Source organism: Schistocerca americana, chromosome 1 (assembly GCF_021461395.2).
Source record: "Schistocerca americana isolate TAMUIC-IGC-003095 chromosome 1, iqSchAmer2.1, whole genome shotgun sequence".
Classification (NCBI taxonomy): domain Eukaryota; kingdom Metazoa; phylum Arthropoda; class Insecta; order Orthoptera; family Acrididae; genus Schistocerca; species Schistocerca americana.
The window spans coordinates 763,805,101-763,826,879 of NC_060119.1; the positions used below are offsets into that span (position 1 = coordinate 763,805,101).

Sequence of the window (21,779 nt, forward strand, 5' to 3'; positions counted from 1 at the left end):
GTACAGATATGTAGAAGACATAATTTGCTTAATTGATGAACCACAGCCTCGCATAAAAGAAGGTCATGACAACATAAACTCCATCCACCCACAAATACAGTTCACCATTGAAACACAAACAGTTGAAAAACTGAATTTTTTAGATCTCACCACACACAAAAGAAACAACAGACATGAATTCACAATCTACAGAAAACCCACAATCACCAGCACCATTATTCATAACCAATTCAATCACCCCATAACACACAAAGAAGCCAGCTTCAAATATTTACTACACAGACTGAACAAAATACCCATGAACAAACATGAATACATACAAGGACTGAACACAATAAAACAAACTGCACAGAAGAATGGATATGATGCAAAGAGTGTAGAGAAAAGAAACCACAAAATATCGAAACAAACAACACATAACCATGAAACACATACACACAAACAAACACAACACAACACACAACAAATCAGCAGACAGTAAGCTACAAATGGCACATGATGACATACAAACTAATACACTGTAGAAACAAGGACTCAACATAGCATACAGAACCAACAACACAATACAAAGCAGACTTGGGAGAAATACCACCAACACTAACAAATACAGCCAGTCCGGTACATACCAACTTACTTGCAACTGCTGTCAATCTGTATATGTGGGCCAAACATAAAGGAATTTCAGAACCAGGTACACAGAACACCTCAGAGCACTGAAAAGCAATAGCTCACACTCAACATTTGCAGACCACCTGATAGCACACAATCACCACCCAACAAACATTGAAACTGATTTACACATACTTAAAACTAATAGCAGCTAATACCAAAAATTAACAATAGAATAAAACTATCTCATCAAAAAACTATAGCCCAAGGAAAGAGAGTACTCAATGAATACATATCACTGTGCAATAAAACCCTCTTCGCCACAATAGCAGAACTATACAAATAACACCCACACCACCAAAACTACTCATGGGGGGGAATTCATTCTCCCTCCTTCCCTATCTCTCTCTCTCTCTCTCTCTCTGCCCCAGTCCTGAACACACACACACACACACACACACACACACACACACACACACACACACATACGAACCAAACACCACAGTTGCCAAATACACTTGAAATTGAAACTCATGCCCCTCACCCAGCCAAACGCACTATGAAGCAAATGAATATTACACAGCTACAACAACATGTAATGGCAGTGAAAACTCTGCCTAAGTTTTCAAAAATTGGAGAAAGTGCAGTGTCAAGCGGCCATAGGTCACGAAATCTGACTTGTTCACTTCAGCAACAACATATGAGAAAGCATCACAATATCAAAACCATGAGTTACTCATGAAAAACGTGATATGTACTCATTTCTGTTTGTAAATGCATAATAAACAGAAAAATGAAAATTATGTTTTGCTATTTGCAGATGAGAAGTTGTAGATTGTGTAGCAGAATAGCTACCAAAATAAATGTCCAGTAGTATCATATAAGGTATGTAAACTAATGCATACATCCATTCTTTTTGCCAATTACTTATAAACAGAACTTTGACATAATGTTATAAACAACACATAGTGCATAATATTTTACAACAATTATTCATTCACAATTATAAATATTATGTACCAAAAGTTTCATTAAATGTTAATGTGTAACAACAATTTCACAGTTAGAAAATAAAAATAATCCACTGAAGATAGCACTAAATGTGCTGAAACTTGTCTGGGTGAAACAAAACAGAAAAACAGTGTCTCGCATAAGGCAGAATTTCTCTTCCCATTTTGTAGCAAGCACGGACATAACAAAAGAACTGCAACACCACAAGATGGGTACGAGAAAGATTTGAACACGGCTTGCCCGCATGGCTTGAGCACCGTCACTACTTAACCACAACATAGTTGCTGATTTAGGATGCTCTATATTGCACTTCTTGTTCTTCAACCATTCACTGTTTCTACTGTGATTTTTTTCGCAGCTTAGTACAACTTCTTAGATGCTTGATCTGTGTTCAGTTTTTGATGGGCCATCCACTAAGCCATCTTACCACTTCAGCTACTCAAAAATATCAAAGACAATGATGTTTCCAATAGATAAACAATGCCAAAAGAGTCTGACAAAAGAAAAAAATGATCAAAATTTTTCCAAAAGTTTTCTTAGGAAATAACAAATATTATGGTGTCAAGTCAAATGAAGAGGACTTCAGCACCGCGACTGAATGGCGACGCCCAGTTGAATAGTGCCTTCAAGACTAGTGACTTGGATAGAAGCGTCAACGCTTGTTACTTCACTTGTATGCTCTGTGTGACACAGACTTGGGAACTCTTATACTGAGGTGATTGCTTATTTTGTATGATGCCCTTTGCTTTTGACATTTCTGTGTAATTGTCAAAGTTAAGTATTGTCATTTACTTTTTTGTAATAATACTCATTAAATGAATTTGTTTGAATGTTTGTCTAGCGAGCAGGCTTCCTAAATCCCACATATTTGACAACGAGCATGGAGACATGATATTTGATGACAATGCTGGATGTAATAACAAACTGTTCATAAACCAAAAATACTGTAAAGATCAAAATATGTTACAACAGGAAATTCATACACTGCTACTGTACAACATACGAAAAAGCCTTAATACAACAGCTAAATTAAGAAACAACAGGACTTGCAGCAAGCCCTCTTAACTTAAATGTAATAAATACATTTAAGGAATAAGAAGCAAATAAAATAAAATAAAAAGGGGAAATGAGATCAAAAAATCAGTTTTATCAATGTACACCAAAGTGCCAATGAAACTGGTATAGGCATGCGTATTCAAATACAGAGATATGTAAACAGGCAGAACACGGCGCTGTGGTCGGCAACACCTATATAAGACAACAAGTGTCTGGCGCAGTCCTTATATCGGTTACTGCTGCTACAATGGTGGGTTCTCAAGATTAAAGTGAGTTTGAACTTGTCGGTGTTATAGTCGGCACACAAGCGATGGGACAGGCATTTCCAAGGTAGCGATGAAGTGTTGATTTTCCTGTATGACCAATTCATGAGTATACCATGAATATCAGGAATCTGGTAAACCATCAAATCTCCAACATCGCTGCAGCCAGAAAAAGATCCTGCAAGATCAGGACCAACTCAACTGAAGAGAACTGTTCAACATGACAGAAGTGCAACCTAACTACAAATTGCTGCAGATCTTAATGCTGAGTCACCAACAATTGTCAGCGTGTGAATCATTCAATGAAACATAAAAGGCTTTCAGAGCAGAAGGCCCACTCATGTACCCTTGATGGCTGCACAACACAAAGCTTTATGCCATGCCTGAGCCCATCAACACCAACATTGGACTGTTGATGACTGGGAACATGTTGCCTGGTCAGACAAGCCTCATTTCAAGTTGTATCAAGTGGATAGACGTGTACGGATATGGAGGCAATCTCTTGAATCCGTGTACTCTGCATGTGAGCAGGGGACTGTTCAAGCTGATGGAAGCTCTGTAATGGTGTGGGGCATGTGCAGTTGGAGTGACATGGGACCCCCGATACGTATACATATGACTCTGACAGGTGACACGTATGTAAGCATCCTGTCTCATCACCTGCATCCAATCATGTCCGTTGTGCATTCTGATGGATTTGGGCAATTCCAGCAGGACAGTGGGACACCCCACATGTCCAAAATTGTTACAGAGTGGCTCTGGAACACTCTTCTGAATTTAAACACTTCCACCGGCCACCAAACTCCCACGCATGAATATTATTGAGCATATCTGGGATGCCTTGCAACGTGCTGTTTAGAAGATATCTCTGCCCCCTTGTACTCGTATGGATTTATGGACAGTCCTGCAGGATTCATGGTGTCAATTCCCTCCAGCACTACTTCAGACGTTAGTCGAGTCCATACCACGCCGTGTTGCGGCATTTCACCGTGCTCAGAGGGTCCTACACAATATTAGGCAGGTGTACCAGTTTCTTTGGTTCTTCAATGTGTGTGTGTGTGTGTGTGTGTGTGTGTGTGTGTGTGTGGGCGCGCGCGCCCCGCACGCGTGTGCGCGAGCGCATACATTTTGTATGGTTTTACAAGTACACATAAGTATCTACTGTAAATGGAAATGTCCAAATTTGATAACCAGTCCACAGAAAATGCTCAAAGTGGGCACTCCTTAATAATGTGATCTATTGTTTGCACTTCTGCTCCACAGTCAGGAGATGGATGGAAAGCACATTTCTTTACAGTGTGATCACATCTCCCTTGGCCCATCTTAATGTAGTCCAGCTTTACCCAGGTTAGGTGTGGTAGTTGGAGTGCCTCAACCTTCCTTGTTGGACGTTGTACCAGGTGAACATTATTGGGTGCATGTTCATTCCATCATTGTCACCACTCGGATGTCACATCGAAAGAACTGGTAATTTTTGAATTAATCTGGGGTGGTTTGCATGTTTTAAGATAAGTTGTTGGTTGATCTTGCAGGTCACCATACAAGGGAGATTTCTTATGAGACGTGACCTTGACCAAGTTTACCTTATCTGCTTTCCTCCTTAGGTCTTGCGGAAAAGTATTACTGAAGAACAGGTAATCACTTAATTGGAGTAGATCTAATGTTATCAGTGTAAACTCTCATGGCTTTATTAAGCTGCAAATGTATCTGTGTTGTGTGGGTGCTGTTTTCCCATACAGCAGGGCAATATTCATATGCAGAATACACAAGAGTGAGTGCAGCAGAATGTAGAGTATTACATACACAACCCACCTGCTTCCGCCACTCTTAGCATATCAAGTTTCTCACAAAGCTTGGTGGACTGTGGTTAGAATATCAGGGGCAAAGTGATTCCTTGATTATTGGATTGTAGTTAAGGGCTACAGCGGTTCCATCAAAAGTCACATGCAGTAAACTCAGTTTTATTTGGGTTAGTATAAAGTCTTCATTTATGAAAGTAATCACCCAAATTCATTAGATCATTTGTCAACAAATTTTCATAGCATATAATATTTTTACTCTGGAAGACTAATGGTAGGTCATTTACATACAGGATTTTGATAGAATGGATCAGAGTCTTCTATCTGCTAGATTATCCATTCAGGAACACCTTAAAGCGAGTATCAGAGAGCATATTGTTCACTAAAAACGCTAGCTTTTGACACGAGAAGATTTCAATAAACTTCAAAACTTTGAGATCAATTCCTCCCTCTGCACAGTGTCATAAGCTGCACAAAATCTGAAGCTTACTTGAGACCTTATTGAAATCCAGCTACTATTAGAGTTGTCACTGTTAAGACTTGGCCACAGCAGCTTTGATGTTTCCTAAAGCTACCTCTTTCAGTGGCCTCTTGACTGTGATTTAGTACAAGCCTTTCTTACAGCTTTTAGTTCATGAGGAATGGCGATATCGGTCGGTAGCGAGAAGTAACTGTTTTTTCTCCACCTGGTTTCAGGATGGCAATTACATTACCCAGTTTGAAAAACTCTGGTAATTTTTCAGTCCTCTGAATCTCACTGGAACACAATTTTGTTTTAAGTCTAATGGTTTTAAGAATCTCCAGATGTATGCCATCAAAGCCAACAGCTTTATTTACCTTTAGTTTCATCAATGAAATGCAATAACAGTGTGCAAAATCAGACACTGGCAGAAACAGAAAGAATGACAAATAGTAGATATTTACTTTTGAAGATTTATTAGTCAATTATTTGTTCACCAACAAAAAACTCACCTGTACCCAGTGGCACAATAGCACATGCAGGGGATGAGCACTCACTATCCTGGCCAACATTGTCCAAACACTGTAGTACCCAGCCGATTGTCCCATCACCACCACAAACAAGAATTTTGTAGTCCTTGATATGACGGAACACATATAACCTGCAATTTAAATATTAATGAAATTATAAAAACATCTGTTTTTTTTTTTTTCATGGAGTTTAAATAACTTTTTCATTCCATAAAATGTGGTCTCTACAATGAAAATCTCTAAATTTTAAAACTGTATACAGACTGTGCAGTTATATACATTCTGAAAGATAACCCTTAACAGGTTACAATTAAGGAATGGCTCGCTGATGATCCTAAGATCCAGACAATAGTAAATCAAAAATGAGGAAAAAATCTAACTGTGTTCCTATTAAAGTTTTGCTATGCGTGTAAAGCCTCTAATGTAATTCCTAAGGTCCTAAAGAAAGCCACCTTGTGGTTGTATGCCTCAAAAACTTGTAATCTAGTATGTTAAACTTAGACTTGCTTCAAATTCTTCCAAGTGAACAGGCCATCACTCAAAGTAATTGTAAGTACTGACCAGAAATTCAGATTCTTCTCAAACTAAACGCTCCAAAGCCTTTAAACAGGCATTATTCACTATACGAATATCACAAGTTTTGATGTTAATAAGCTGTCTGCCTCAGGTCTCCTACACATAAATATTTAATTGCATAAAAAACTGTTTTACTTCTGTTAGGTCCATCTGATTCCAACATAAAGCGTTTATTTATGGAAAACTCTCCACCTGAAATGTAATGGTGTCAATGAAACTCATCATGTAATGTGATGAAAATGCTTCTGCTAACATATTTTCCCTGACATATGGTGCCAGTCCATCATCATTAGGTATCTAATTTTCTTAACAAAAGTGAAAAATGTTCGGGAAGAGTATCAGGAAACATCTTCTTAAAAACATTACAGATATAATTTGAAAAATTCACAGAGCAACTGGAAATCACTGATTTTGTTGTCCAAATGAATTTAGCTGTGGTGGAACTAACATTGGTACTTAACATCTGTATTGTTGGCACATATACTAAACTTGAAACTCTGATCTGAAAGTTCTAAATGCAACTGATGTAATCTAAATGTAACTGATGCAATCCACATTTAATTTTGAAATTACACTTACATTTTGTTGAATGTGAGTGGTAAAAAATGGCTTGAAAAACATTTGTCTCAAAATTAATACAGCAACACACTCTGAAAAATAGTTCACTTTCACTAAATCTTTTCCCCCACACAGAGACTTTACTTTTCAAATTATCTGTCTTTTCAAGCCAGCCACATCAAAATTTGTATTTTCCCATCTCAAAAAGTTTATTTTCAAAATTTAACAGAATAAACTACCAGAGAAACCAATTTCTTAGCCAAGCAAAGTTGAGATCACTATATATACTAAAAAGTCAGTACACAAAACTTTTTTTTAGACCTGATGTTCAAAGAGAAGGTTAGTTGAGAGTAAAATGATGTAGCTCAGTACCTACACAATACAAGAAAATGAGCAATCCTTGAAACTTTGATCTGCTTTGGCAGTGGCACAAGAATAATTAGTCTCTGTTGGTCCATCCTTAATTATTAGCTTTGCATTCTGTAGTTTGCAGTAGTAACTTTAGGTCTAGACCAGAAGAAAGTATTATAACCAAATCTTTCAAATCTGTGAAAAAATGAAGGAGACATTGCAAGTCTGATTGCCTCAGTATAGCTCTCTCTGAGAAGTTCCACGCCAATCTGATAGTATAGGGAATAAGGTGCAAGCTAAGTGTAATAAGAAAAGTTTTAAGAAGACCAATGTCTTATTGCTGGGTTTAGCCACAGGAGTCAAATGTCAGAAGTCATTCAGAACTCTTTGGGAACTGATTACTACATAGCTAGTGTTTTTAAGCTAAGTGCAGACTTCAGTGATGTCACCTGTGTTTCAGACTCTTTGTGGGCGGAACTTGGGAAGTACCACGTCATAATACTAGGGAGTGCAAGTAGCAGTTTGGACTGTAACTTTAATTATATAGATGCACTACTGCAAATGCTTCTCATATTAGTGTGAAGATCGTGCTGCTATCTGAACGGTATGACAAGCCCTGACTCAAAGTTTTATGGAATGTATTAATACAGAGCTCGGAAAATCACTCGCAGGAGAGAAATGCTCACACACAGATTTGATTTATGCACTGTCTGTCACTCAGTAGCACATACGTGGCGTAGTTTACATTTGAATGCATTTGGTCAGGATCATCCAATCTGATCAAAGCAGTCAGTATACTTACTATCTCAGTGATTTCCAATGTGTTCACTAGAATTTTTAGGACAAATTCATTTCAAAGACAGAGCGTAAGAATAAATATACTCACAGCGAAAACAGCTCTATTACAACAAAATACTGCAACCTGAAGAAAGCCATTGACATTAAAGAAGAAGCATTTAGCCTCCTCCATCACAACATTAGAAGCGCAAAAAACAAAAAGTAGAAACTTCTCATAACTATTCAGGAAAACGAAAGTATAAATGAAATGTCAGTGATCTTATGCATATTAGAACATCATGTGGAAGTCACTGAAACTCAACAGATTCATCATGATGGATACAAGCTAATATCATATTACGCAGAACCAATAAGAAGCATGGGGGTAAAGCTATATATGTTTGAATGTTGTGCCACAAAAGTAGATGAGGAAACACGCGAGCTCGTAGTACTAACAGTATACAGGTTACCAACAAAGGTACCTTACTATAAGGATTTAAGGATATGTTGTTGTTGCTGTGGTCTTCAGTTCAGAGACTGGTTTGATGATACTCTATCCTGTGCAAGCTTCTTCATCTCTGAATAACTACTGCAACTTAGATCTTCTGAATCTGCTTACCATATTCATCTCTTGGTCCCCCTTTATGATTTTTACCCTCCACAATTTTCTCCAATACTAAACTGGTGATCCCTTGATGTCTCAGAATGTGTCATATCAACTGATCCCTTCTTCTAGTCAAGTTGTGCCAAAATTCTTTACCCCTCCCCCCAATTCTATCCAGTATCTCCTTATTAGTTACATGATCTATCCATCCAATCTTCAGCAGTCTTCTGTATCACCACATTTCAAAAGCTTCTATCCTCTTCTTATCTAAATTGTTTATCATCCATGTTTCACTTCCATTCATGGCTACATCTCATACAAATATTTTCAGAAAAGACTTCCTAACACTTAAATCTATATTCAATGTTAACACATTTCTCTTCTACAGAAATGATTTTCTTGCCACTGCCAGTCTACATTTTATATTCTCTCTACTTCAGCCATCATTCATTATTTTACTGCCCAAATAGCAAAACCCATCAACTACTTTCAGTTTCTCACTTCCTAATCTAATTCCTGCAGCTTCACTTGATTTGATTTGACTACATTCATTTTGATTTGACTACATTCCATTCCTCCCCCCCATGAACCATGGACCTTGCCGTTGGTGGGAAGGCTTGCGTGCCTCAGCGATACAGATAGCAATGGAGGGGTATCTGTTGAGAGGCCAGACAAACGTGTGGTTCCTGAAGAGGGGCAGCAGCCTTTTCAGTAGTTGCAAGGGCAACAGTCTGGATGATTGACTGATCTGGCCTTGTAACAATAACCAAAACGGCCTTGCTGTGCTGGTACTGCAAACGGCTGAAAGCAAGGGGAAACTACAGCCGTAACTTTTCCCGAGGGCATGCAGCTTTACTGTATGATTAAATGATGATGGCGTCCTCTTGGGTAAAATATTCCGGAGATAAAATAGTCCCCCATTCGGATCTCCGGGCGGGGACTACTCAAGAGGATGTCGTTATCAGGAGAAAGAAAACTGGCGTTCTACGGATCGGAGCGTGGAATGTCAGATCCCTTAATCGGACAGGTAGGTTAGAAAATTTAAAAAGGGAAGTGGATAGGTTAAAGTTAGATATAGTGGGAATCAGTGAAGTTAGGTGGCAGCAGGAACAAGACTTCTGGTCAGGTGACTACAGGGTTATAAACACAAAATCAAATAGGGGTAATGCAGGAGTAGGTTTAATAATGAATAGAAAATAGGAATGCGGGTAAGCTACTACAAACAGCATAGTGAACGCATTATTGTGGCCAAGATAGATACGAAGCCCACACCTACTACAGTAGTACAAGTTTATGTGCCAACTAGCTCTGCAGATGACGAAGAAATTGAAGAAATGTATGATGAAATAAAAGAAATTATTCAGATAGTGAAGGGAGACGAAAATTTAATAGTCATGGGTGACTGGAATTCAAGTGTAGGAAAAGGGAGAGAAGGAAACGTAGTGGGTGAATATGGATTGGGGCTAAGAAATGAAAGAGGAAGCCGCCTGGTAGAATTTTGCACAGAGCACAACATAATCATAGCTAACACTTGGTTTAAGAACCATGAAAGAAGGTTGTATACATGGAAGAACCCTGGAGATACTAAAAGGTATCAGATAGATTATATAATGGTAAGACAGAGATTTAGGAACCAGGTTTTAAATTGTAAGACATTTCCAGGGGCAGATGTGGACTCTGACCACAATCTATTGGTTATGACCTGTAGATTAAAACTGAAGAAACTGCAAAAAGGTGGGAATTTAAGGAGATGGGACCTGGATAAACTGAAAGAACCAGAGGTTGTACAGAGTTTCAGGGAGAGCATAAGGGAACAATCGACAGGAATGGGGGAAAGAAATACAGTAGAAGAAGAATGGGTAGCTTTGAGGGATGAAATAGTGAAGGCAGCAGAGTATCAAGTAGGTAAAAAGACGAGGACTAGTAGAAATCCTTGGGTAACAGAAGAAATATTGAATTTAATTGATGAAAGGAGAAAATATAAAAATGCAGGAATACAAACGTCTCAAAAATGAGATCGACAGGAAGTGCAAAATCGCTAAGCAGGGATGGCTAGCGGACAAATGTAAGGAGGTAGAGACTTATCTCACTAGGGGTAAGATAGATACTGCCTACAGGAAAATTAAAGACACCTTTGGAGATAAGAGAACGACTTGTATGAATATCAAGAGCTCAGACGGAAACCCAGTTCTAAGCAAAGAAGGGAAAGCAGAAAGGTGGAAGGAGTATATAGAGGGTCTATACAAGGGTGATGTACTTGAGGACAATATTATGGAAATGTAAGAGGATGTAGATGAAGATGAAATGGGAGATACGATACTGCGTGAAGAGTTTGACAGAGCTCTGAAAGACATGAGTCGAAACAAGGCCCCGGGAGTAGACAACATTCCATTGGAACTACTGACGGCCTTGGGAGAGCCAGTCCTGACAAAACTCTACCATCTGGTGAGCAAGATGTATGAAACAGGCGAAATACCCTCAGACTTCAAGAAGAATATAATAATTCCAATCCCAAAGAAAGCAGGTGTTGACAGATGTGAAAATTACCGAACAATTAGTTTAATAAGCCACAGCTGCAAAATACTAACACGAATTCTTTACAGACGAATGGAAAAACTAGTAGAAGCCGACCTCGGGGAAGATCAGTTTGGGTTCCGTAGAAACACTGGAACACGCGAGGCAATACTGACCTTACGACTTATCTTAGAAGAAAGATTAAGGAAAGGCAAACCTACGTTTCTAGCATTTGTAGACTTAGAGAAAGCTTTTGACAATGTTGACTGGAATACTCTCTTTCAAACTCTAAAGGTGGCAGGGGCAAAATACAGGGTGCGGCAGGCTATTTACAATTTGTACAGAAACCAGATGGCAGTTATAAGAGTCGAGGGACATGAAAGGGAAGCTGTGGTTGGGAAGGGAGTAAGACAGGGTTGTAGTCTCTCCCCGATGTTATTCAATCTGTATATTGAGCAAGCAGTAAAGGAAACAAAAGAAAAATTCGGAGTAGGTATTAAAATCCATGGAGAAGAAATAAAAACTTTGAGGTTTGCCGATGACATTGTCATTCTGTCAGAGACGGGAGAGGACTTGGAAGAGCAGTTGAATGGAACGGACAGTGTCTTGAAAGGAGAATATAAGATGAACATCAACAAAAACAAAACGAGGATAATGGAATGTAGTCGAATTAAGTTGGGTGATGCTGAGGGAATTAGATTAGGAAATGAGACACTTAAAGTAGTAAAGGAGTTTTGCTATTTGGGGAGCAAAATAACTGATGATGGTCGAAGTAGAGAGGATATAAAATGTAGACTGGCAATGGCAAGGAAAGCGTTTCTGAAGAAGAGATATTTGTTAACATCGAATATAGATTTAAGTGTCAGGAAGTCATTTCTGAAAGTATTTGTATGGAGTGTAGCCATGTATGGAAGTGAAACATGGACGATAAATAGTTTGGACAAGAAGAGAATAGAAGCTTTCGAAATGTGGTGCTACAGAAGAATGCTGAAGATTAGATGGGTAGACCACATAACTAATGAGGAGGTATTGAATAGGATTGGGGAGAAGAGAAGTTTGTGGCACAACTTGACCAGAAGAAGGGATCGGTTGGTAGGACATGTTCTGAGGCATCAAGGGATCACCAATTTAGTATTGGAGGGCAGTGTGGAGGGTAAAAATCGTAGAGGGAGACCAAGAGATGAATACACTAAGCAGATTCAGAAGGATGTAGGTTGCAGTAGGTACTGGGAGATGAAGAGGCTTGCACTGGATAGAGTAGCATGGAGAGCTGCATCAAACCAGTCTCAGGACTGAAGACCACAACAACAACAACATTCCATTATCCTTGTTTGGCTTTTATTGATGTTCATCTTAAACCTTTCAAGACATTATCCATTCTGTTCAACTGCTCTTTCAAGTATTTTGCTGTCTCTGACAGAATTACAATGTCATCAGCAAACCTCAAATTTTTTATTTCTTCTCCCTGAACTTGAATTCCTTGCCTAACGTTTTCTTTGGTTTCCTTTACTGCTTGCTCAGTGTACAAATTGAATAACATCAGGATAGGCTACAACTCTGTCTCACTCCCTTCTCAACTATTGCTTCCTTTTTGTGCCCCTCAACCCTTATAACTGCCATCTGGTTTCTGAACAAGTTGTAAATAGCCTTTTGCTCTCTGTAATTTACCACTGAAACCTTCAGAATTTCAAAGAGAGTATTCCAGTCAACACTGTCAAAAGCTTTTCTAAGTCTACAAATGCTAGGAACGTAGGTATGCCTTTCCGTAACCTGTCTTCTGAGATAAGTTGTAGGCTCAGTATTGCCTCTTGTTTTCCTACATTTCTCTAGAATCCAAACTGATTTTCCCTGATGTTGGCTTCTACCAGTTTTTCCACTCTTCTGTAAAGATTTTGTGTAAGTATTTTGCTACCATGATTTATTAAACTGATAGTTCAGTAATATTCACACCTGTCAGCACCAGTGTTCTTTGGAACTGGAATCATTATATTCTTCTTGAAGTCTGAGGGTATTTCACCTACAGGTCTCATATATCTTGCACACCAGATGGAAGCAGATTGTCGTCTACTCCTGGGGCCTTGTTTCGACTTCGATCTTTCAGTGCTCTGTCAAATTCTTCTCGCAGTATCATGTCTCCCATTTCATCTTCATCTACACCCTCTTCCATTTATATAATATTGTCTGCAAGTTCAACTCCTCTCTATAGACCCTCTATATACTCCATCCACCTTTCAGCTTTCCCTTCTTTGGATAGGACTGGTTTTCCACCTGAGCTCTTGATATTCATACCACTGCTTCTCTTTTCTCCAAACAGCTCTTTAATTTCCCTATATATGGTATCTATCATTCCCCCAAGTGATACATGTGTCTAAATCCTTACATTTGTCCTCTAACCATTCTTGCTTAGCCATTTTGCACTTCCTGTCCACCTCATTATTCCCTCTCGCCTGCTTCATTTGCTCCTTTTTTATATTTTCTCCTTCCATCAATTAATTAAGGACACAGTGCAACAATTTGTTTTTAGACTCAACAACCTGCATTGATTTAACTGTAAAACCAATAATTAATGTTTTATCTGAGCATGATGGTCAAATGTTAACAATAAAATTTACTGGCCAATAAGGTACATAATATAGAAGGAAAGTATTGTATTGCAGAATCTTAAACAATGACAAGGTCACATTTTTTAGAGAGAACTTATCTGAAGAACGCTGGGGAGAAATTTATAAACCAGACAGTGTTGGTGGAAAAAATAACTCTTTCTTAAACAAGTACCTACAGCATTTTGACCCAAAATCAAACAAACACGAAATTGAACAGACATGAGGAAAAGTGGTGGATAACTCTTGGGATTAAAGTTCCTTGCCTGGAAGAGAGAGCTCAATGTACAAGCAATAGTTGAAACTTAAACTCTGAAACTGCAATATCGTAATATCCCCCAGTCTATCAGTAAAAAGAAAAACTCATGTGATGTGCTCAAAAACGAAAACACTCCGGAACAAGGGAAAAACTATTTGGAACATTATTAAATAAGAATTAAATAAAAGTTGTGATTAAGATTGAACAGAGCCCCTGAAATCAGGTCTGGCAGAAATTGTGATACTTTCAAATCATTGGTCACCAAATTCAATGATTACTTCCTCACAGTGGCAGCAAACACTGCACCCTGTAATAAACAACTAAATACTGATGCATCAGATTTACTTGTACAGGCACTGCAAGCACCACCAACAGACATTAGTTTCTAAACACAACCCCTAAGGAGATTAAAGACTTCATCATGTCACAAAAATGGAGTAATACATTCCTCTTTGAAGTGGTGAGGGGGGGCAGGGAGGGAGGGCGGAGGGGAGGGAATTTGTGTGTGCCTGTCTCATGTATCGTGCATACTAGGTGGAGGGATCTCAGATGTTATGGAGGAATGTCATCTGCTACAGGGCCTTGTTTCATCTTTGGTCTTTCAGTGCCCTATGAAACCCTTCTCACAGTATTGCATCCTCCATCTCGCCTTCATCTACTTCCTCATCACTTTCTATGAAATTGTGCACAAGTTTATTTTGCTTGTATAGCCCTTTTATATATTGCTTCCATGTATAAACCTTCCCTCCTTTGCTTAGTACTTGGCTTGCCATCTGAGCTCTTATTACATGTATAAGACATTCTCTTTTCTTCAAACATCTCTTTAATTTTCCTTTAGGTGGCATCTATCTTTCCCATAGTCATGAATGTTCCTATAGCACTGCATTTCTCCTCCAGCCATTCCGGCTGTGCAGTTTGCACATTCTGTCAATCTCATTTCTGTTTCAGTTGCAGCATTTTTATATTTTACCCTTTTGTCAATTAAAGTGAACTAACCTGAGATTTCTACTGGCCCTTGTCTTTTTACCTCTGCTCCATTCACTTTTTCTTCTCTCAAAGCTACCCTTTCCCCAGTTTCAGTCGATCATTGCCTAATGTTCCCTTTGAAATTCTTGACAACCTCTGGTTATTTCTACTTATACAGGTCCCATCTCCTTCATTTCCTACTTCAGTGCAGTTTCTTACATTTTAATCTGCAGTGAATAACCAATAATTTATGGTTTGAGTTCACACCTGCCCCTGGAAATATTTTTGCAGTTTAAAACCTGGTTTTGAAATTTCTGTCTTACTATGAAACCTTCTGTGTTGTCAGGTCTCTTCCATGTATACAACCTTCGTTTACGCTTCTTAAACCAAATATTAAGCAGTGATCAAGCTGTGCTCTGTGTAGAATTTTCCTCTGTCTTTTTTTGCCCTGGCTATATTCCCCTACTAGTTTTACTTCTTCTCCTTTTCTTGTTTTTGAACTCCTGTCCCCCATCACAATTACATTTTCTACTCCCTTAACTATGTAAATCATTTTTTTCTCCCCTCATGCATTCTTTCAATCTATCACCTGAGACATTGGCAGGCACAGTATTTGTGATGTTATAAAGACTCATGTTATGCAATCCAAAACAAATAAAAATGACTTCCAAGCAGGTATCAAAGATCACATACAGGATAAGGCTTCAGGTGTTAATTTTTGGGCTTCCAGATGAATAATAAACTGAAGTGACACCAGTATGTAATAAAAATGGCCACACAAATGAAGAAATTTAATCAAAAATTCTTTACACTTACATAATGAAAGTCTAAAAACAAACTGAAACAATTTCTGCTTGAGTACTCCTTCCGCTCCAAAGATGAATTTTTCACTAGACAGTAGTTACGTGGTTTGAAAATAATTGTTATCGAAATATTGTTATCAGATGAAGATTTATAAAAAAGTCCAGTATGTAAATGGGCAGCAGTTAGCCATACTTTAACAAAGAAGATATATCTTATCTGTTAATGTAATGACATGCCATTAGCATAATCTGGAGCACAACAAGAAAGGTTAAAACAGTACACTGCTGGTCACTGCAACTGCAACAATAGAAAATATAGCAAATAACAAAATTTTATTTGCTGTATGCATACAGTATAGTAGGAAGAGTACAAGACTAAATTTTGTAGGTTTTTACTGTAGAGGGTGCAAAAATTTAGTACAGAGCTGCCATCTCTGGCAGCAATAATGGCTCTGACTCAGCTGGGTATCGGGCCAAACTGATCTTGAGCTTGGATGACTCCACTCCACACTTCTTTGGCTCTATGCTAGAGTTCATCACTCCATCTAACTGGCAAGTTGCGGTGCCTCACAGCAATTGATGGCCAGATATTTTCAGTGGGTGAGGAAGTGCAGGACAACACAACAGCTTAACAGCTTTTTTGTTGAGGCAGATCAGGATGGCATGCACAATGTGCACTTTTACGTAATCTAGTTAAAGAGAATAAGATGCACACATAGAAGATATGTAAAGTCACTTGCCTTAGCACACGAGAAAAATATAATGACCGATGTGTAAATTACCAGCTTTGCGAACCACATATGAACATGTTATGTACCCCATTAGTATCCGATACAATCATACCAGGAGCTGGATCCCTATGATGGCGATGAATGCAATTTGGCAGCATTAACTATCCTTGGAAAATTTACCCATGGATATGTCCATCTTGATAATGTATGCAAAGCTGGGACTGGCTGAATAGATGAAATAGATGACATGGTGCCACTCCCGTGTCTGAGATGTCACCCTGCTGCTGTGCCAAGAAAAGCCGTAACAATAATCACCGTGCTGACAATCTATGGTACCCAAGACATCATAACACTCTCCATATGGATCCTTTTCATGCTGCAGACTAGTTCATATCCTGACTTATGGAATGTAATGTGGCTGTATGATCCCACATGGCTGAGCAAACAATATATCTGTTCTCTCTAGGGCTAAGAATGTGAGGCCATTGAGATCCTGCATTGTGTTGAGTATGACCCTCCTGAACCCATCAATTCCATATTCACAGTCCGCAGCTCGTGGTCGTGCGGTAGCGTTCTCGCTTCCCGCGCCCGGGTTCGATTCCCGGCGGGGTCAGGGATTTTCTCTGCCTCGTGATGACTGGGTGTTGTGTGATGTCCTTAGGTTAGTTAGGTTTGAGTAGTTCTAAGTTCTAGGGGACTGATGACTATAGATGTTAAGTCCCATAGTGCTCAGAGCCAACCATATTCACATAACGGTCATGGGATCCCAACAGCAATATTGTGGAACAATAAACTGCAGTCTCGCTAGGCCACAATCCTGCCACTGCCAAATTAGTGTGTGTGTGTGGGGGGGGGGGGGGGCTGTTGTGATTTACGTGCTCAATGCCAAGGTTATTAGCACCTGTCAAATTAGGACATGTGCTGGTAGACATGTCTTCTTCTTACACAAGGCATAACACAATCTTCTCGCAAAATATCAATTCGCTGAATGACAAACCCATTGTATAATCTTGCAGTATTATAGAAAGGAAAATTGTCACTCACCATACAGTGGAGATTCTGAATCGCAGATAGGCACAACAAAAAGACTCTCACAATTAAAGCTTTCGACCATTAAGGCCTCCGTCAACAATTGATGACACACACACAAAAACACACACACACAAATGCAACTCGCACACACGACTGTAGTCTCAGGCAACTGGAAGGAGACGCTGGAGTGGGTAGGGGGAGGGATAGTATGGTGGGAATGGCAGACAGTGAAGTGCTGCAGGTTAGGTGGTGGGCAGGGGAGAGGTGAGGTGATCAGGAGGGAGGGGGGGGGGGGGATGACAAGACGGGGTACTGAAAATCTGGGTATCAATTTTGGTCATACCACAATTCTTACTAATTGCCACCAATGATTGTCTCCAGCATAAGTAAACTGCAAATTTAACATTGCTGAACGTGATTGGAAATTAATGACCTGACATATAGGCTGCCCTGCACAACAAGTCTGATGTGAGAGTAGTATCAGCCTGCTTTATCAACCTGTACATCAGGAGCTATACATGTAAAAGGGGAGGAGTAGACAAACACAGAGAAGGGGAGGAGGAAGAAAGAGGGGGGACGAGGAGATGGACAGAGTGGGGAAAGCGGGATATGGGAACATGGAAGGGGCAGGAAGATACAGTCAGGGACATGGGATGGTGGAGGTTGAGAAATGGAGGGGAATGAGAAAGTGAAGGGTCAGAGAGAGTAGGGAGGAAGAGATGGAAAGAGAGAGGAGGCAGGATCAGACAGCTGAGAGAGGAGGGGCATGGGGAGATGGGTAGAGATGGGACAGGAGGAGACAGGCATAAAGGTGGGAGGAAGATATAGGGATGTAGACAAGGGGCAAGGAGGAGATGGACAGAGGGAGGAGAAGGGCACTGACAGAGAGATGGGAGAAGGATGGAATGATCAAAGAGACGGGGAGATGGAGATGAACAGAGTGGGGGGAAGAGGACATGCACCAATAATGGAAGGAAAAGGAGATGTGTGCAGCATATGTATCAAATATCTATGCATACAAAGCCACAGGGAAAAGACTAGTTCTCTTAAAGATAAATAATCTGGTGAACAGGATGAGCAGCAGTCTGTGGGTGTTTGTTGACGCTTCAATGTATGAGAAGGTGTTGCCACTGAGTGACTCTAGAGTCTAGATGATACAATATGATTTAAACAAAATTTCTAGTTGATGTGATGAATAACAGCTTGCTTTAAATTAGGAAAATGTAAGTTAATGCAGATGCATAGGAAAACAATCCCACAATGCTTGAATACAACTTTAGTAGTGTGATGCCTGACACAATCATGTCAATTAAATATCTTGGTGTAACATTGCAAAGTGATAGGAAATGGAAGAAATATGCAAATTTGGTAGTGGGGATGGCAAATGGTTGACTTCAATTTACTGGCAGAATGGGGAAATGTAGCTCATCTATAAAGGAGACCACATACAGAACACTAGCATGTTTCATTCTTGGTTACTGTTTGAGTGTTTAGGATCCCCACCAGGTCCAATTAAAGAAAGACATCAAAGCAATTCATGAGGTGTGCTGCTAGTTTGGTTTCCAGTAGGTTCAATCAATATATGAATATTAAAGAAATGTTTCATGAACTTGAAAGGGAATCCCTGGAGGGAAGTCAATGTTCTTTTCACAAAACACTATTGCAAAAATTTAGAGAACTGGCATTTGAAGCTTACTGCAGAACAATTGTAATGCCACTGACGTACATTTGGTGTAATAACCATGAAGATACAATAAAAGAAATTAGTGCTTGTATCAAAGCATACATATACTTGTTTTTCCCTTGCTCTATTTGCGAGTGGAACACGAAAGGAAACAACTAGTAGTGGTACCATACACCACACAGTTGCTTATACAGAAAAAATGGTAATTAAACAGAGTAGGTTGCCCAATGCATTTACTGTCCTGAGTAAAGTCTATGACATCAAAACACTGAGCATATATTGTAAAAATGCATTTGCATGGAAACATTCCAAAACAGAGAATACAGACAACATGACACCAAGTGTTTCTTGAATAGATGTGATGACTTTGCCTGAAAGACTGCTTGAAGTTCATCACAGTCACAGACTGTATTCTGAAATTAAATCAATCACTGATATGCCATCTTTGTCTAAACAGAGGACTTTCATTTGGAACATGCAACTAACAGAACAGAGATTCTGCTAAAAATGCAAACAGTCCATCTAATCCATATGTTTCACTGGAGAAGTTGCCACCACTTCAATACATAACATCTAAATCCAAACACTAAACTATACTCAGCTACAATTAATAATGTCTGTGTTTCAAGGGCGAGTAGTCTGTCTAAGCTGTGTGCACGCACTCGAATGCAACACCATGATGGAACAGAGACATTGTCTCATGAGTTTTCAACCACGGGGGATGCCCACTAACGATTCAGCCAATATCAGCACCCCTGAAACCTCTAACAAATACTTATTCCACCTCACTGTTCCCCACAATGTTTCTTCACTTATAAAACTGCAGTACTTATCACTAGATGATCCAAAATATGGCCTCCTGATCTTCCAATTAAACACTTGAGTGCCAGAAATCTCAACTGAAAACTGATTAGAGTTGGAGATCACCCTCATAAGCACTTACAGTAACATATCAGGCTTGAATCAACATGGCATACACTGAACTAAATGACCTTATGGGTATTTGTGTAGTGAATTAAATAAGTACCACATAACTCAACATGCACAAGTATTCTGCAAGTCTTTATTGTAACTTAAACCTTAAATAACATAACATCCAAGGAATATCAACATGTGTCATAATGCTGCCAGTGTATTGGTGTTGGCCTCTTGTGTCTCTTGATCAGCCACAGTGTTGTTCAGTGCTGAAGATTTGTTGCAGGTTGGCAGAAAACTGACAGAACTGTGTTGCTGAGATTCCTCTCCATCGAGATAGTCAGGTTTTATTTGCTCTACTAAGATTGTTTCATGCTGCTGTTTTCACCAAATATGAAGGTGTTCATTCCTTTTGCCAGCACTTTGTAACCGCCAGTACATGGTGAGTGTAACGGCAGTCGTAGAGTGTCATCTCTGTCTCTGGGTTAGATATGCAACACAGCAGACAAGGCTTTGTGAATGAGAGCTTTCCTTTCAACCTGCCCAACAGGTGAGTCAGTATGCAACTGCACTATCTCTGAGCTCAGCTGCCATGTAAAATCACTTGTTACTTCAGCCAAGGTTGGTTGAAGAGTTGCTGGTACAATAAATTCTCCCGATACTCATAACTGCTCACTGTGGACCACCTGAGCAGGTGAACATTGGTGATCCTCCTTTACAGCTGCTTGTATGCCCAGCAGTACCAGTCACAAAGCGTCTATAATGTTGACGAAGTAGCATGTAAGTGCTGCCTCTAGTGTGCAGTGTAGTGTCTCCACCATCCCATTACTTGTGGGGGTCATTGCAACAGCATAATGAAAGGAGATGGTACTTGATTTGACATTCACAATCAGTCGTAAAGCTGTGAGCAGTGCCAAACCTCAAACACTACATGAGCAACAGTGCCTGTAGTGCCTGTGCCAGTGTCTCTGTGGAGATGACTGGTATCAGAATGGCTTCACACCACCTCTTGAAACGACTGATTGCCTTAAGTAAATAATGATGGCCACATCAAAATATGGTAATGGCTCAGAAATGTCAACCTGTATGTGTGCAATCCTCATTGTCAGTGTTGGGAACTGCACCACTGGTGGGAAGGCATGACCTCTGACTTTGTTGCACTGATATTCCAGGCTGGACCACGCCCACTCTAAAGTCCATCTGTATTCCTGGCCACATCACCTTGCATGCTACTAGTTTAGCACTTGCCCTGACACTTGGATGAGCCATGTTACGTAACATATGCAACACTTTATACCAGTATTCTATGGGGATGTACGAGCATTTACCCATGGTAAAATATGTAACTGAAAGCCGTCTCAGTTGCAGAGCTGCTTACTCACACCAAAGCAAGTCATGTAATGTAGTGTCCTCTCATTGTTTTGCTGCTATTTTATCCAATGGCACTGCCCATAGACTGGTACAATTTCATGATAAGATTGCCAACAATGTGATGCACTTCAGTTGTAAATTGTGTAACATATTCCACCTGTCTACTTTGGTCTGGTGATCCACAATCTGTTGCACATTGGGAGAAACTAGTGAGCAGTTTGTGATCAATAAAGACTGCAAAATGTCTGGCTTCCACTAATGACCAAAAATGCTTGACTGCCTCAGAAATCACCAGCAACTCATGATTGAT

General features: G+C 39.6%; 1 protein-coding gene across 8 annotated transcripts in view; it reads right to left on the bottom strand.

Annotated features, from left to right (window-relative positions):
• The window catches only part of LOC124611756 (diacylglycerol kinase theta), a 713,198-nt gene that overhangs the window by 123,531 nt on the left and 567,888 nt on the right, over positions 1 to 21,779 (bottom strand). For all 8 annotated transcript variants that reach the window (XM_047140277.1, XM_047140271.1, XM_047140276.1 and 5 more), the window contains one exon: positions 5,711 to 5,859. In XM_047140277.1, the coding sequence (XP_046996233.1) occupies positions 5,711 to 5,859 (149 nt within the window). The remainder of the gene's footprint in view (positions 1 to 5,710; positions 5,860 to 21,779) is intronic.